The 13,500-nt window shown below is 56.7% G+C and overlaps 1 protein-coding gene across 1 annotated transcript in view; it reads right to left on the bottom strand.

Annotated features, from left to right (window-relative positions):
* Positions 1-1,558: 1,558 nt before the first annotated feature.
* The window catches only part of ARHGAP27 (Rho GTPase activating protein 27), a 38,588-nt gene continuing 26,646 nt past the window's right edge, over positions 1,559-13,500 (bottom strand). Inside the window, 15 exon segments of the mRNA XM_037810116.1 lie at positions 1,559-3,220; positions 3,340-3,445; positions 3,589-3,723; positions 3,810-3,887; positions 4,079-4,177; positions 4,262-4,387; positions 4,510-4,627; positions 6,326-6,424; positions 9,910-10,014; positions 10,488-10,578; positions 10,897-10,964; positions 11,335-11,418; positions 11,492-11,572; positions 11,856-12,038; positions 12,216-12,617. Of these exon segments, the coding sequence (XP_037666044.1) occupies positions 3,043-3,220; positions 3,340-3,445; positions 3,589-3,723; positions 3,810-3,887; positions 4,079-4,177; positions 4,262-4,387; positions 4,510-4,627; positions 6,326-6,424; positions 9,910-10,014; positions 10,488-10,578; positions 10,897-10,964; positions 11,335-11,418; positions 11,492-11,572; positions 11,856-12,038; positions 12,216-12,617 (1,953 nt within the window). The 3' untranslated portion in view covers positions 1,559-3,042.

Genomic DNA, 13,500 nt, shown 5'->3' on the forward strand with positions numbered 1-13,500 from the left:
CTTAAGGAGGGAATGGGGCTGTCTGTGTGTCTGCTCACACAAGGCCGGGGCATGTCCAGGGGACCCGGCCACCAGGCAGGCACTGGTGGCCCTTGTAAGAGCAAGTTCAGGTCAGGCGCCAGGGTGCAGGAAGGCTTAAGGACATCTGCTGAGGATGGGGTTGGGGAGACGGCCCCTCTACGACAGCCCTGTTGACTGTGCTTCTGTGGCTTGCTTTTCTGTCTGTCCCCCGCAGCCAGGTGGAGCTTCAGGAAGGCAGATGATGTTTCTACCAGACAATCCAGTCCATTCAAAGCATTCCCTGTGCACCTGCTGTGCTCCCCTTGCACCGTGCTCGGCATGGAGGATGTAGAGCTGAGCCTCCCACTTCTGGCGGGATGCACAGGAGGCCTCAGACCTGAACCGTCAAAGCTCTGTGCCAGGTTCTGCCACCAGCCTGCCATGTGACCTCAGACGAGTTATCGAGTTATGATGCAGTTTCTCTAGGAGTTTCCTCACTGGCAATGGGTGATTTCTGAAGCTCCTCCTGGTGACAAAACGTGATGATTCTGGGACTCCTCCTGCTGCTATGTGCCCACCCAGGCTTTGGCAGGGTCAGAAGCCTTGGGTGGGGTGAGGATCAGGTAGGGGAGTTGACCCTTCCCAAGACCTCACCCAGGCATCCTCCTCCTGCCCACTGTCCCTGGTGACCAAATGTCCTCAACTACAGGACCCACCTAGTGAGGCCCACAAGGTCCCGCACACTCTGTCCTCTGCCAGCATCACCTTGCACCGCACCCTCTGGCTTTCTGGGTTCATCCTGATGGTCTTCTCTGAAGATTTGTTCTTCCCACAAGCCTTCCTGCCTCAGAGCCTCTGCATGTACTGTTCCCTCTGAATAGAACACTTTTCCCTTAACTCCTCGCCTGGTTGAATCTTCTTCATTCTTTAGTGCTCGGACCAACTGTGGCTTCTGCAAAGGCATCTTGGTTCCTTGGGGACAACCCAAATGACACACCTTCAGAGTAACCTGTGCTGCTTTCCAGCTCCTGTCACAAATGTAGTTAATGGAGCAATCAATTAATATCTGTCTAATTCTGCCCTTGGATCTGGGTGAGAGGGGCCCCTGCCCTGGGTCCCCTGCTTTAGAAGGCTCTACTCTGGTCCTTCTGTCTATACCGCTTCCCCAGCCAAGGGGTCTGTGGGGACCTCCCAGTCTGGGGCTTTTCCTTTAGACCATCCTCTAAATACCCAGGACTCCAGAATTTCCTACCAGATAGCCCCAGGCTCCTTCCCTCAAGGGTGGAGTGTATAACCAGTGGGGCGGTCAAGGCAGGCATGGCTTGGCTGCAGGGGGTGTGGTCAGTCGGCACGCATGGGCTGGAGTGTCCACATGTGTGCACGTGATCTCTCCCTGGGACAGGATGGCTCCGAGGGAGGGACAAGCTGGGGCGGGGGTGGGGGTGGGCCGAGGGCCAGCTCCCCCTGTGCTACCACATCCCGGTGTGGGGCTCAGAAGAGTGAAAGGAGTGAACATTAGAAGCCTGCCTGACAGGCAGTTCTAAGATATTTGTCAAAGTAGGAGAAGAGAACATATTTTATTTAACAGCTGTTAGCTTGATTTATAACTTTAAAATATTTAGATGAATGGTGTGAGGCCTCCATTTGTACTCTTGCCCTGGCCCTGCTTGCTGTTAGGGTTGGGTCAGCCTCACCCACAGGACCATGAGCTCCTGGGCAGGCAGTGTGTGCCGTATCCCTCCCCCAGAGCACAGTGCCTGGCACAGAAGAGCAGACAATAAATATTGGCTGTGAGAAACAAATGAGATCACCCAAGCAAAATGCTTGGCACGCTGCAAATGTCCAATAAATATGAACTGTTATTGCTTGTTGAGTGGGTGGGGCCCAGGCCAAGGCCCATCAACAGAGGTGGCTTGTGTGTGTGTGTGTGGGGGGGTGGGTGGGATGCTGCTGCCCCCAGGGTTCACATTTCCTTTCCTGGGGTTGCTGCCCTCCTTCCCCCACCCTGCAGGCCTCTCCCAGCTTCAGGGCAAGGTGGGCATCAGGAAGGCAGTCTTGGCAGCCGGGATAGAGGCGCTGGGAATCCTGCCAGTGCTACTTCTCTTTCCCTCAGAAAAGAACCCTCCCCAGGCCCAGACAGGACCCACCTGGCTTAGTGGCTTTGCTTTGCCCACAAAGCTGAGGGCACTGACTTCCTCCTCCTGGGGGGCTGTGCTCTGGTGTGGGAGAAGCCTGGGCTTGGGGGTGTGTGTGTGTGTCAGACTAGCCACTGGATCCTGAACAAGCCACTCTGCCTCTGTGGGCCTCAGTTTCCTCATCTGTAAAATGGGATTTGTGTGGAAGTGGTGCCTGTCAAGTAAAGGGGTGGGGTGCATGTTTGGTGGAACCCTTGCATAGAGCACATGAGGAGGATGAGCACGGCCACCCAGAGGGAGGAATCCTAAACAAGAAAGCAGATGGAAATGATCCTCAGCCAGCCTGCCAAAGGGCCGTGGCAAGAGCTTCCTCCTTGCAGCCTGAGAAAAGGCAGTCTCAGCAGGAAACAGGGCAGTCTTGTTTCCACGCAGGGAAGTTGGTTGCTGCTTCATGACTTGCAAAGTGCCACACATGGGGCAGGGGCCCCACAGGGTCTCCAAGAAGTGGTCCACGGGGTGGAGGCCTGAAGAAGCCAGGAATCCCCTCATCCAAATTTCTCCCTCCCAGGATGGGCCTGTCTCAGAAAACAAACTCTCACCGCCGCCCCCCCCCCCACCCCCATTCTCACGCGGACAGCGTAGATGGCGCTGTAATGAACGGAACCTAATTAGCCCCGCAACGGGACATCCAAGGGAAAAATCACATTTTGCGGACTGCCCACCAGGGGTCACTATATCCTCCGAACTGAGGGGTGCGGAATTCACACGCGCCTGAGGACCAGGCGGGCAGCGAGGGTCACTGAGACAGAGTCCAGCGCGTGGCCTCCCACTGCCAAGCTTCTATGGCGGGACCACAGTCCTTGCCTCCAGTCCCAGGTCCGCAGCTCCAACAGCCGGGTGCCCGCCGTCAGTGCGGCAGGAAGATGTCTGAGCACTGCTGCAGGATGAGCTCCACCACCTGGTTCTGGAACACCATGGTCATGGGCATGCTGGCCTCCTCCTTCTCCGGCCGCAGCAGCGTGGGCCCGAACACGATGGCCACGCTCTGAACCGACATGCGGTTCTGCTCGCCGTGCTCGATCACCCTGTGGCGGAGGTCGGGAGCGGGGTGGAATCAAGGCCAAGAGCTACGTGCAAGCGTGGGGGGGGGGGGGTCTCCTGCCAGAACCCAGCTCCCCATTCCCGCGCGGCTCGCCCCGCTCACCGGCACAGGTGCTGGAAGAGCAGCCGCAGCGTGTCGTGGTTGGGGGCGGGCAATGAGCGCACCAGGTCGCGCACACAGCGGCTGCGCTGGGCCGGGTCCTGCAGCTCTGGGGGAAGGGAAGGGTCAGAGGACGAGGATCGGCCAGGAGGGTAGGCTCAACCAGGCCGTAGTGGCACGGTGGGGCGGACTCCCCGGGCTCCCGACCCCCAGGAAGGCCAGCTCCACCCCCACCCCCACCCCCGTGCTCACTGATGGCCGCGATGAACTGGCGGAAGTGCGAGAAGGGGAAGAGGGGCTCCGGCAGCTCTCGGAAGAAGAGCTTCAGGGCGCCCGTGATAACATGGACGTCTTCCCAGCGCCCGTCGTCCAGGTCCAGACGCTCATCTGCGGCGGGGGCGGGATAGGAGGCGGAGGGTCAGTGCCCCTTTGCGCTCTCAGGCCCTGGGGCAGGGGCTGGGGACACGCCTTACCGTGGTCCACCTTATGGCGCAGCTTCTGGATGGTGGCCAGGTTTCCACTGATGCGGTACAGCCCGTCGATGTCCAGCCCTGGGGTAGAGGGAAGAGGTGACCCCGGGTTGGGTGGGATGATGTGGTTTGGGGTGGGATGGCGTGGAGTGGAGGTGGGACTAAAGCCCCTGCTGTGATTCCTACTCGGGGCCTCTTACTCTTCCCCCCTCAACCCTGCGCCCACCCAGGAGTCTCCGACAGGGGTCCTGGGAGGTGGCTACGGCGCGTACCGCGGGCCTCGACGGTGCGGATGCACTGCTGCACGAAGCGCGGCACCGGGCTCCTCTCTCGCTCACACAGCGCGACCAGCGCGCAGCCGAACACCTGGTCTGGGGGAGAGGCTCATCAGCGCCGCCCGGCGGCCGCCCCGCCCCTGCGCCACCGGCGCCCTGTCCTCCGCGTCCCTCTGCTACCTTTGATGTAGCCCTTCTCCCTCAGGGACTGCAGAGTGGGCCGCCTCGGTAAGAATTTACGGAGTTTGTGCCGGACCTTGCTGAAGTCGCTCTCCAGGCCCCCAGGGCCCAGGGCGGACGCGGCTGCTGCAGGGGAACGCGGCGCTGAGTCAATCGGTGGGGTGCTGGGGTTGGCCCCGCAGCCCCCAGCCCCGGCGTCACCGCCCCGCGAGAGGGTGCCCAGATGCGCCCAGTCCCCGTGCACACACCTGCGCCGGGCCGCGCATCGTCCTCTTTCTCCCGCCAGCTTCCCAGGCGCTCACTCGACCCGAAGTCTACGCTGCCGCTGCCGCTTTCTCTTTCCTCTCCGTGGGGCAAGTCTGCGGACTGGAACCACGCGGCCTCAGAGAGGCAGAAACACCTCCCTGGACCTGGAATCCTACCTCTATTAATACAGCCAGACTGCACCCAGTGTTGGCTAACAGGGAATTAGAGGTCAAAAAGATGCAGGTCGTTTTCAGATGAATACCTGTCAGAGTGGGTCTGTTCTATTTCTACTTAGGCAAGTGACTTTTTGAACCTAAAAAAATTCAATAGACTCTTGAAATCCATCCTTTTAAATTTGTCTTCTAGTTTCATCTTGACACTCTGCACTGAGGCTGTTTCTCAGGGTATTTATTTTTCTTCCCGCCTCCCTTGAAAGGGCAAATTCCTCTAGCATGCCACCCTTGTGGTTAGGAGAAAAACAGGTGCAAAACTGCTAGGGCTGAGATCCCTGAAAACCCCACTATCATTCCTGTGGTGGGCATTTCAGGGGGCCAGCCAGCACCCATTTGCCCCCTCCATGTGTTTAAGGCTCCATTTTTGCCCGTGGCCCCACCACAGCCCCAAGAGTTGAAACCAAACTCATCATGATGGTCTCATTCCCCTCACCTGGGAGGTGGTGCGATTCTGACCAATGAGAAGTGAGGAAGATCGGGGGTGGGGAGCTTCTGGGACAGACAAAGAGGAGAAAGCCCCTTCCCTGCCTCTGGGCACTGTCAGGGGTTGTGTCCCTTGAGACTGTGCCAGCTCCAGACCAGGAGGGGTACTGGCTCCAGGAGGCGGCCGATACCCCAAACAGGGTAGAGTGGAGAGAAGAGACCCATGTAAACTGGTGAAGCTGTCGGGCCCCAGGGTTGTCCTACTAGGGGCTTTTTGTTATATAAGCTGGTAATGCCCTATCCTTTCAGCCAGTGGAGTAGGGCTTTCTGTTACTTGTGGTCAAAGCCCCCCTCAAAGAGTCAAACTTGAACTTTTCAGGAGACTAGAGTCCTCACTGGGGACTATTGTCTGCTTATCTTCACTCTCTGCCTGGGGTCGCTGAGGAACGGGGCCCTGAGTGGGTTCTCGGGTAGGTTCAAGCTCAGGGTGGGGCTGGGGAGGGCAGGGTTGGCTTCCCATAGGGGCCTGGGGTGGGGGTGGGGCATCCGGGGGTGAGGCCAGGGCCTGTGCTCTTCACGAGTCTGCCGGTCTCTCAGGGCACAGACAGGGCAGGGTCTGGGGCTCTTGGGGGAGGTCCCCACACTACTGTCCTGTGCCTTCCAGATAGTGTGTTGGGGTTTAGTTTCCTTTTGTCCTGCCTTAGAGTCATGCGGTCTCTCCTGACAGTTCCAGCCTCTCTCCTCCGTGCTGGGGTGGGGGTGGGGGATTGATGCAAAGGGAGGAGCTGCACCCACCCAACAGGACAAAGCAGTGGACCAAAGGGCTTGAGTGGAAACCTAAGGCAGTGGAAATCAAGGATGTAGGGGAGCCATAACCCAAAGAAACAGCATGGGATGGCCTAGGTGGTGACCCCGTCCCATACCCCCACCTGGAGAGTCCCCCTAGAGGCCAATCCCAGGGTCTGGAGGCACATACTTAAGGAAGGCTACGCTTTATAGCCCCTCCTGCCCTCCTAGCCACAAGTGGGGACTGCATCTGCAGGGAGGGACGCCTACCCACTGGTACCACAGAGCTCCCCCATGCCTGAAAGGGGGGTCCAGCTGTCTGCATCATGGTGCCACCCCCTCCCTGTTGGTCCTGGAGGCCCCAGGCTCTGCCTACCAGCTCCTGGATGCCTTGGGCAATGGCCTTGTGCCAGGTGCTGATGATCGCCTCCGAGTCGTGCTGGATCAGGTACTCTGAGCCATCCTGGCTCTGCAGCTGGAGGGACACAAGTCACTGGGTCATCTCTGGTTCCCTGGGCCTGCCCCAGGACTAAGCCCCATGGGGTTACAGAGATGGTAGAGAACTGTCTGCACCCCCAGGAACTCAGAGCAAGGGCCTTACCCCACGCCCAGGTATTCTACCTTACTCAAAGCAGCAGATGAGAGCATGAGCAAATCGAGGCTCAGTGAGTTTATGCAACTTCCTTGTGGGCATAAAGTTACTGAATGACAGAGCATGGATCTGAGGGCAGATCTGCATGGCCTGCCCCCACCCCAGCCTGCTCTCCATGAACCAAAGAACACAGCAGGCTTCACCCAGGGCACTGGCCTGCAATAGACTGACTGAAAGAAACCCCCTGTGGAAGGCCCTGAGCTGAGTCACTAGAATAGTGAAGACAATGTACAGAGAGAAGCTTTGACAGCAGATCGGGGCTGATGCTGGAGAAAGCAAGCACCGCACCCCCTCGTCCAAGACACACGAGATGGACCTAGGAGTGCTGCTCCCCACCCCCCTCCACTTTGCAGCCAGGAGTCCTCACCCTCTCGCACACACCAGCCTGGGCAATGCATCCTCTTACAGCCCACTTCATCAACAAGTGTAAAATAAACAAAACACCAGGGGGAAACTTTGTGCCACAGGACTGACTCCTGGAAGCTCTTTCTGACTAGCAGGCTGTGGGGGGGGATTAAAGGTCAAAAAGCCCCAGGTCGTTTTCAGATTAATAGCTGTCAGTGTGGGCCTGCTCTATTTCTACTTAGGCAAGTGACTTTTTGAACCTAAAAAGTTTGAACTAACAAGTTTGCCCTGTTCACTCCTGGGAAACTTGCACATCCGCTGTACTGACATCTGTAAATGGGCACATGCAGAGCCCTGGACGTCTGTTGAATGTTGCATCCAGACCATAAGCCATATTCTTCTTAAGCAGCCCAAAGTCTGGGTTTTCAAACCGACTATTTTACACTGTTGAGGAGCAAGCAGACCTCAACCAGCTCAGGCTACTCTGTGGCTGTTGAGTGTCTTCACTCTCTGAAGAACAAGGTGAGGAGGGTGGCAAGTTGGGGGGATTCCTTCTCAGCCTCTGGCCCAGAGGACCACGTGTTCAAGGTTAACATTGGGGTTTGGTGGTGACAGCTCACACCAAGCCTGCCCTTTGGGGCCAGTGAGAGTCAGCGTCAGCAGAAACAGTCTCAGAGAACAGGGAACAATTTCCAGAATCATGGAGAGCTGTCTTTTGGCTGCCTCCCCCCACCCCCACCATTTTAACCATTTTTCAGTGTACAGTTCAATGGTCTTAATTACAGCCACACTGTTGAACAACCATCCCCACTCTCTATTTTCAAACTCTGTCATCAACCCAAACAGAAAGTCTGTACTCATTAAGCAATAACTTTCCACCCCACCCCAACCCTAGGTGAACTCTAATCTGCTCTCTCTGTCTATGAATTTGCCTATTCTATATACCTCATCTAAGTGGAATCATACAATACTTGTCCTTTTGCGTCTGGCTTATTTCACTCAGTGTAATATTTTCAAGGTTCATCCATGTTTTAGCATGTTTCAGAATTCTGTTCCTTTTTATGGCTGAATACTATTCCATCATACATACACCACATTTTGTTTATCCCTTCATTTTTGATAGACACTTGAGCTATATTCATCGTTTGGCTAATATGAATAATGCTGCTATGAACCTGTGAATACAACTTGTGTACCAATGTTTTCAATTCTCTTGGGTATATGCCAGAATGGGATTGTGAGGCTTTATCACATAGCTATGTCTAAAATTTTGAGAAACTGCCAAACTCTCTTCCACAGCAGCTGCACCATTTTACATTCCTAACAGCAATGAACAAGGGTTCCAATGTTTCCATATCCTTGCCAATATTTGTTATTTTTAAAATAGCCATCCATCTTTCATGTGAATGGTGAATGCACAGGCAAGAATTTCCCAATCCCAATTAACTGAGCCATCCCTGATGATACAGAATTTGGGGTTGTCTCTTGAGAAAAATCCTGGTGTTGCCTACAGGCCACTCTTGAGTGGAGGGTGGGGGCAGAGGCTTCTGGATTTCCATTCAAGACTGTCAGCTTTCCCAACAGCTTGAGCAAGGGTACCATCTGCCTTTCAGCCCTTGTTCCAAAAGACAACTTGGAAGTGTCTATTCTGAAACTTTCATCAAAAGTCCAGTCAGAGAAGTGACATTTATAGAGAATGTCTGAAGGATGCCCCTCTAAGACAGGGAAGGGACATGCAGTAGATACTGTCAATATTTGCTAACTCGCTAGCCTGCCAAGCTTGGACAAGGCTCCAGAATTCTTCTCAAGAAGGCTCTAGACCTACCAGTCAGAGCAGCCCATGAGATGAAACCAGTTTTCCAGCCTTGCTCTGTGCTCTGGTTCTAGAATTGACTGAAGCTTGGTGAATCATTAGAAAACTACATTCAGGCACCTTACAGAATTGCTTTTCCTGAGCTGCGAGGTAAGGCCATGTGCTTCTGGCTTTTGTTGTAATACACTACCTGATGTAGACCTAAGAGTCCTCTTACCAGATGCCTATGGAGCTGTTTTCAGGGCAGTGGCTTTGTCCTCTAGACCCAATGTTCATGGACTACATATGAGAAATGTCCTCAAGAGCTAAGGGCTAAGAAAAAGCCTTGATTCCCTCAAAATCTGAGTAGGTTTTATTACTTATTTTTTCAACAATAAGAGCCATGTAATTGACTGTCCTTTTCTTTTCACTTTGGCTACTGGGAAAAGTGGAGCTAAATTTTTTTCAGCAATGATCACCTTAGCACCTGTAGATCACCTGCCCACTAATTCTTCTTCACCTGTGACCCCCCTTCTCTAACTTCTAATTTGACTGGTCCTGGCTTTTTGTTGGATTTTTATCAGTTCATCATATGTGTTCTTGATGTGAGTGCCTTAAAACTTTTGGGGACTGAGGTGGGGGGCCAATAGTTTAAAAACAAGACAACACTTGGACAGTGAAGGGTGTGGCACTGTTGGACCCTTGCCTGGGGGCCCCTGGCTTCTCTCTTCCTGCTAGAGGAGTCTGAGAAGCATGTCCACCACCCTGGTTTATTTCCTGGGGACCCAGGCCAGTAATAAGCTGGGCCCTGACCAGCCGGAGTAGGTTTCCCACCCCGGCTTGTCAGAGTAAGTGGCCAGGGATGGGGAGTGTCGTGTCTCAGGACACAGCGGCTGGGATGAAGGCTGCCCTTCTAGGCATGACAGAGTTTCATCACCACCACCTCGGGGGCCAGGAATGGTAAACTCAGTTCATGGAGAGGGAAGTCAGAATCTGTGATGCCAGGAACTCTGTGGACATCCCCAAGGTGGGGGCAGGAGGGTTTTAAGTCCTGAGAACTGCAAATCCAACTCCCCTCAGACTTCCCTTTTCCCAGTGGGGATTGGTTAGTAGTAAGGATCCCAGACCCCAGCAAAGTCCTTTCCTGTCTCTCCCTGCTCCCACCACTTACCTCCAGCACATTCTTCTTGCTGGATTTGTCTTTGGGTGCCCAAGCGAGAGAGGCTCCTCTCAGCTCCACCGTGTACTCAGGAGTGGAGAGTTTGGAAGGCTGCCTCTGTGGGACAGGGGCAAAGGATAGGGGAGTTACAGGGAGCCCTCTGCTCAGACAGGCCAGCCACAGCCCCCAGGCTCCCTCTGGCTCCAGGGACAGCTCTGGGGGAGGGGCTCAGGAATTCCTGGTGCTTCTTAACCATGGAGACTGCCAGTTGGCTTGTCCATTGCTGCCCACCCAGGAGAGGAAAAGGAGAAAGGAGTCCCCATCCCTGTGAGCTGTGATGCTGAGGCCCCAGTCTCCTTTCTCACCAGGCTGGAGCCATCCAACCTCAAAGACTGCTTCCCCTCCCCAAGGTGGCTGGAACTGCTTGTTCTGGGTTAAGTTTGCTGTCATGGCCCCTCCCAGCCAAGGCCCAGCTTCTTTGAAACTCATGTTCCATTGTCCCAGGCCCAGCCCTTGACAGGCTTAGACTAGATAAAGACCCACTGGGGTCAGGGCAGATGGGGGTCCCTGCCCTGGGGGCCTGGGCTCACCAGGCCGCCCACAGCTGAGGTCTTGGAGTCTTTGAAGAACGTCAGGACGCCACCCTCCAACACTGTCCAGGAGGCACTCCAGTGCTTCTTCCTAGGTGGGGGTGAGGGACTGGGTGTGGGGCTTGGAGGCAGCAGGGCTGCGGCTCCTCCCACCGTTAACCACTCCCAGGAGCTGGGCACAGCACTTCAGAGCGAGCCTGGGGCACCCACGTGGAGGGCTGGACTCCCAGCTCTAACAGTGGTAGCCAAGGGACTTTGGGTAAGACATTTCCTCTCTCAGTGCCTCAGTTCCCCCAAAGGACCTCTTGCGAAGTTACTATGAGGAGTCATAAGACCCTGGTATACAGAAAGTACTCAGTGAGCCTCTTCCTTGGGGCCTGCCCTGGCCTGGGGGCGGACAAGCTCTCACCGCAGACGTTTCCCCTTGTCCACCGTCTTGGTGCGATGGAGCACGCCTGCCTTGTCCAGCGTCTTGATCTTAGAGAAAGAAGGGAAAGGAAGGGGCAGTTAAGGGGTGATCCAAGGGGACAGAGGCCAGTCGTGCTGTCAGCCGGCAGTTCCCCACAGCCTGGGCCTGAGTCTCCCCTGGGACCTCTTCACCCAGGCCCAGTCCTCTGTCATGGGTGCGGGGGTGCCTGCTTCCGCAGCAGCAGCAGGAGAAATTTCTTCCCAGCTCTCAATCTCACCCATCTCTGGGGCTGGGAGGACCCAGACTCCCAGGTTCATTCAGCCTGCTCTGTGGGGAGACAGACATACTCCACCCAGTCCCCAACCCCCATGAGCCCTGGGAACTCCCATTTCTTCAGGGAGTGTGACCCTGCCCAGATATATATGCTCCCTCCCTCACCTTCTCCTCAGGGGGGCTGGCCTGGGCTGCGGTGTCACTGTCCCGGCTGGATTTGCGGATGCTTCGAGGGGCAGGGACGGGGACCTAGGGAAAAAAGGCACTGTCATTTGCAATCCTCTCCTCTCTTCCCAGCACTCTCCCTTCCCCAGTTGGTTACCTGGGGCAGCTCCCACCGAACGGAGGAATCATCTGGGTTGTAGAAGTATGGCTTCCCGTGTTGGTCCTCCAACCTCACCCACTGTGGGGAGAGGGACGGTCAGGGCCCCCAGCCCACTTCACGAGAGGGCAGGAAAAGGTTCCCTCCAACCAGAGTCCAAGGTAGCACCAGGCAGTGTGGAGGGGCAGGTGCTGGTGACTGCAGGGTCCTGGGCTGGCAAAGGGCAGGGGTGGTGTGGGGGGTGCAGTTTAGAGTGTTAAGGGGAGGAGAAGTGAGGGTTGGGGGACTGGAGAGAGCGACCCCGTGGCTGTCCAGAAAGCAGACAGGCCGTGGGAACTGGGCCCGTCTGCCCGCCTACCCCTACCTGTTCTTGGGTGAAGTGGTTGGTGTAGAACGTCTGCCTGTCGGGGCCGATGTGACAGGACCAGCCGGGGGGCGTGGCCAAGGGGGAGGCGGGGCCGGGCTCAACTATGGAGCCCACCGGGGAATAATCCTCCTCGGGGTAACTGGTCAGCGACTCAGGGTAGTCGGTCTCGGGGGTGGGGGGCTGCAGGGAGCAGGAGGCGGAGTCAAAGACTCTCAGAGGCAGCCCCGCCCACCCCTGGCCAGGGAGGCCCCGTCCCTCAACCCTCTGCCAGGGAGCAGGGGCGGGGTCAGAGGCTCTCCAAGCTGGCACCGCCCCTCGGGACAGTCCCCGCCCCTCGGGCCAGGCCCCGCCCCTCACCCTTTGGTCCCGGGGGCTGCCCGGGCTCAGGCTCCGCTGCATCTCCAGTTCGTCGTCGCGCTCGTCCTCGTCCTCCCAGGCCGTCTCGCCCGTCAGCGGGTTGTAGAAGAACACCCGGCGGCTCTCCTCATCCCAGTACTGGCCCCACTCGGCCTCGAGGCTGTCGCGGCTGCCCACTGAGGTCGGGGAGGTGGCCGGGCTGGCGGCGTCCTCCGCAGCCTCGAAGGGCGACTCCCAGGTCGTCACGCCCGTGTCCGGGTTGTAGTAGTAGGGGCGCCCGGTGCCCGCGTCCGTGTGCGTCTCCCACACAGGGCCGGGCCGGGGGGCCGCGGCGGCGCGCGGGGACGTGGCCAGAGGCTGCCTCTCCACGTTGGCGTACACGGGCTCCAGGGGGTCTTCCACCTGCGCGAGGAGGAAGGAGACGGGGGTTCTCAGGGGCGCTCCGGGGTCACACAGACCTGGGTGGGGGCCCCAACTCGGTCATCTGCAAGACCTTCAGCAAGCAGCAATCTCTGCCTCAGTTCCCCCGGTCTTGCCCATCTCCGGAAATTGTAGTGAAGAGAGAATAAGAAAATGTTCTTCAAAGTGCTTTATAAAATATGAAGTGCCCCAAATGCTTTGGACAATTGCATTAATTATGTATTAATAATAAAATACCAGTAACAAGAGTTCCATGGTGCACTCACAAGGGCGAGTCAGAGGCTGGGCAGAAATAGAAATCACCCGGGACCTGTCCCCTCTCAGGGACCCCATTCAGGTGGCACGGGGTGGGGGTGGGGGGCAGGGCCTTGCTGCCTTCTTTAGCTGTTGGGGGCCCCTCCCTTCCTCCCAGCCCAGAAAGCTCTGGAACTGGAGTCATTGCCTCCGAATTTGGGGCTAGACTTGCCCTGGTGTGGGTTTCTAGGCCTGGAATCAATTCTAGATGAGGAGGCAGGGAGAGAGTCGAGTCTAGTGGGCGGGGGTGAGGGAGGGCAAAGCAAGGCCACGCCCCCTCCCCAGGTAAAGGAAGGCAAGGTGGCTGGAGACGTTCATTGAGTCACACAGAACATAAGCCCGGTCCAGTCATGGCGCTGTCCTGAAACACCCTCCTGGCCCCAGGCTGCCAGCAGGGCAAAGTCTAAGCCCTTAGTTAACAGGGCACAGGAGGCTGTCTGTCACCTGTGCTTCCCGCCTCATTTCCTGCCACACCTTGCCCTGCTCGTGGATCTTTAAGCTGCAGTAGCATGGAGCTGCTGGAGGCCCCCAGGCTCTCAGCTGCCTCAGCTACTACCCAGCCTGCTCGGCA

The sequence above is a fragment of the Choloepus didactylus genome, chromosome 18, assembly GCF_015220235.1.
Source record: "Choloepus didactylus isolate mChoDid1 chromosome 18, mChoDid1.pri, whole genome shotgun sequence".
Taxonomy (NCBI): domain Eukaryota; kingdom Metazoa; phylum Chordata; class Mammalia; order Pilosa; family Megalonychidae; genus Choloepus; species Choloepus didactylus.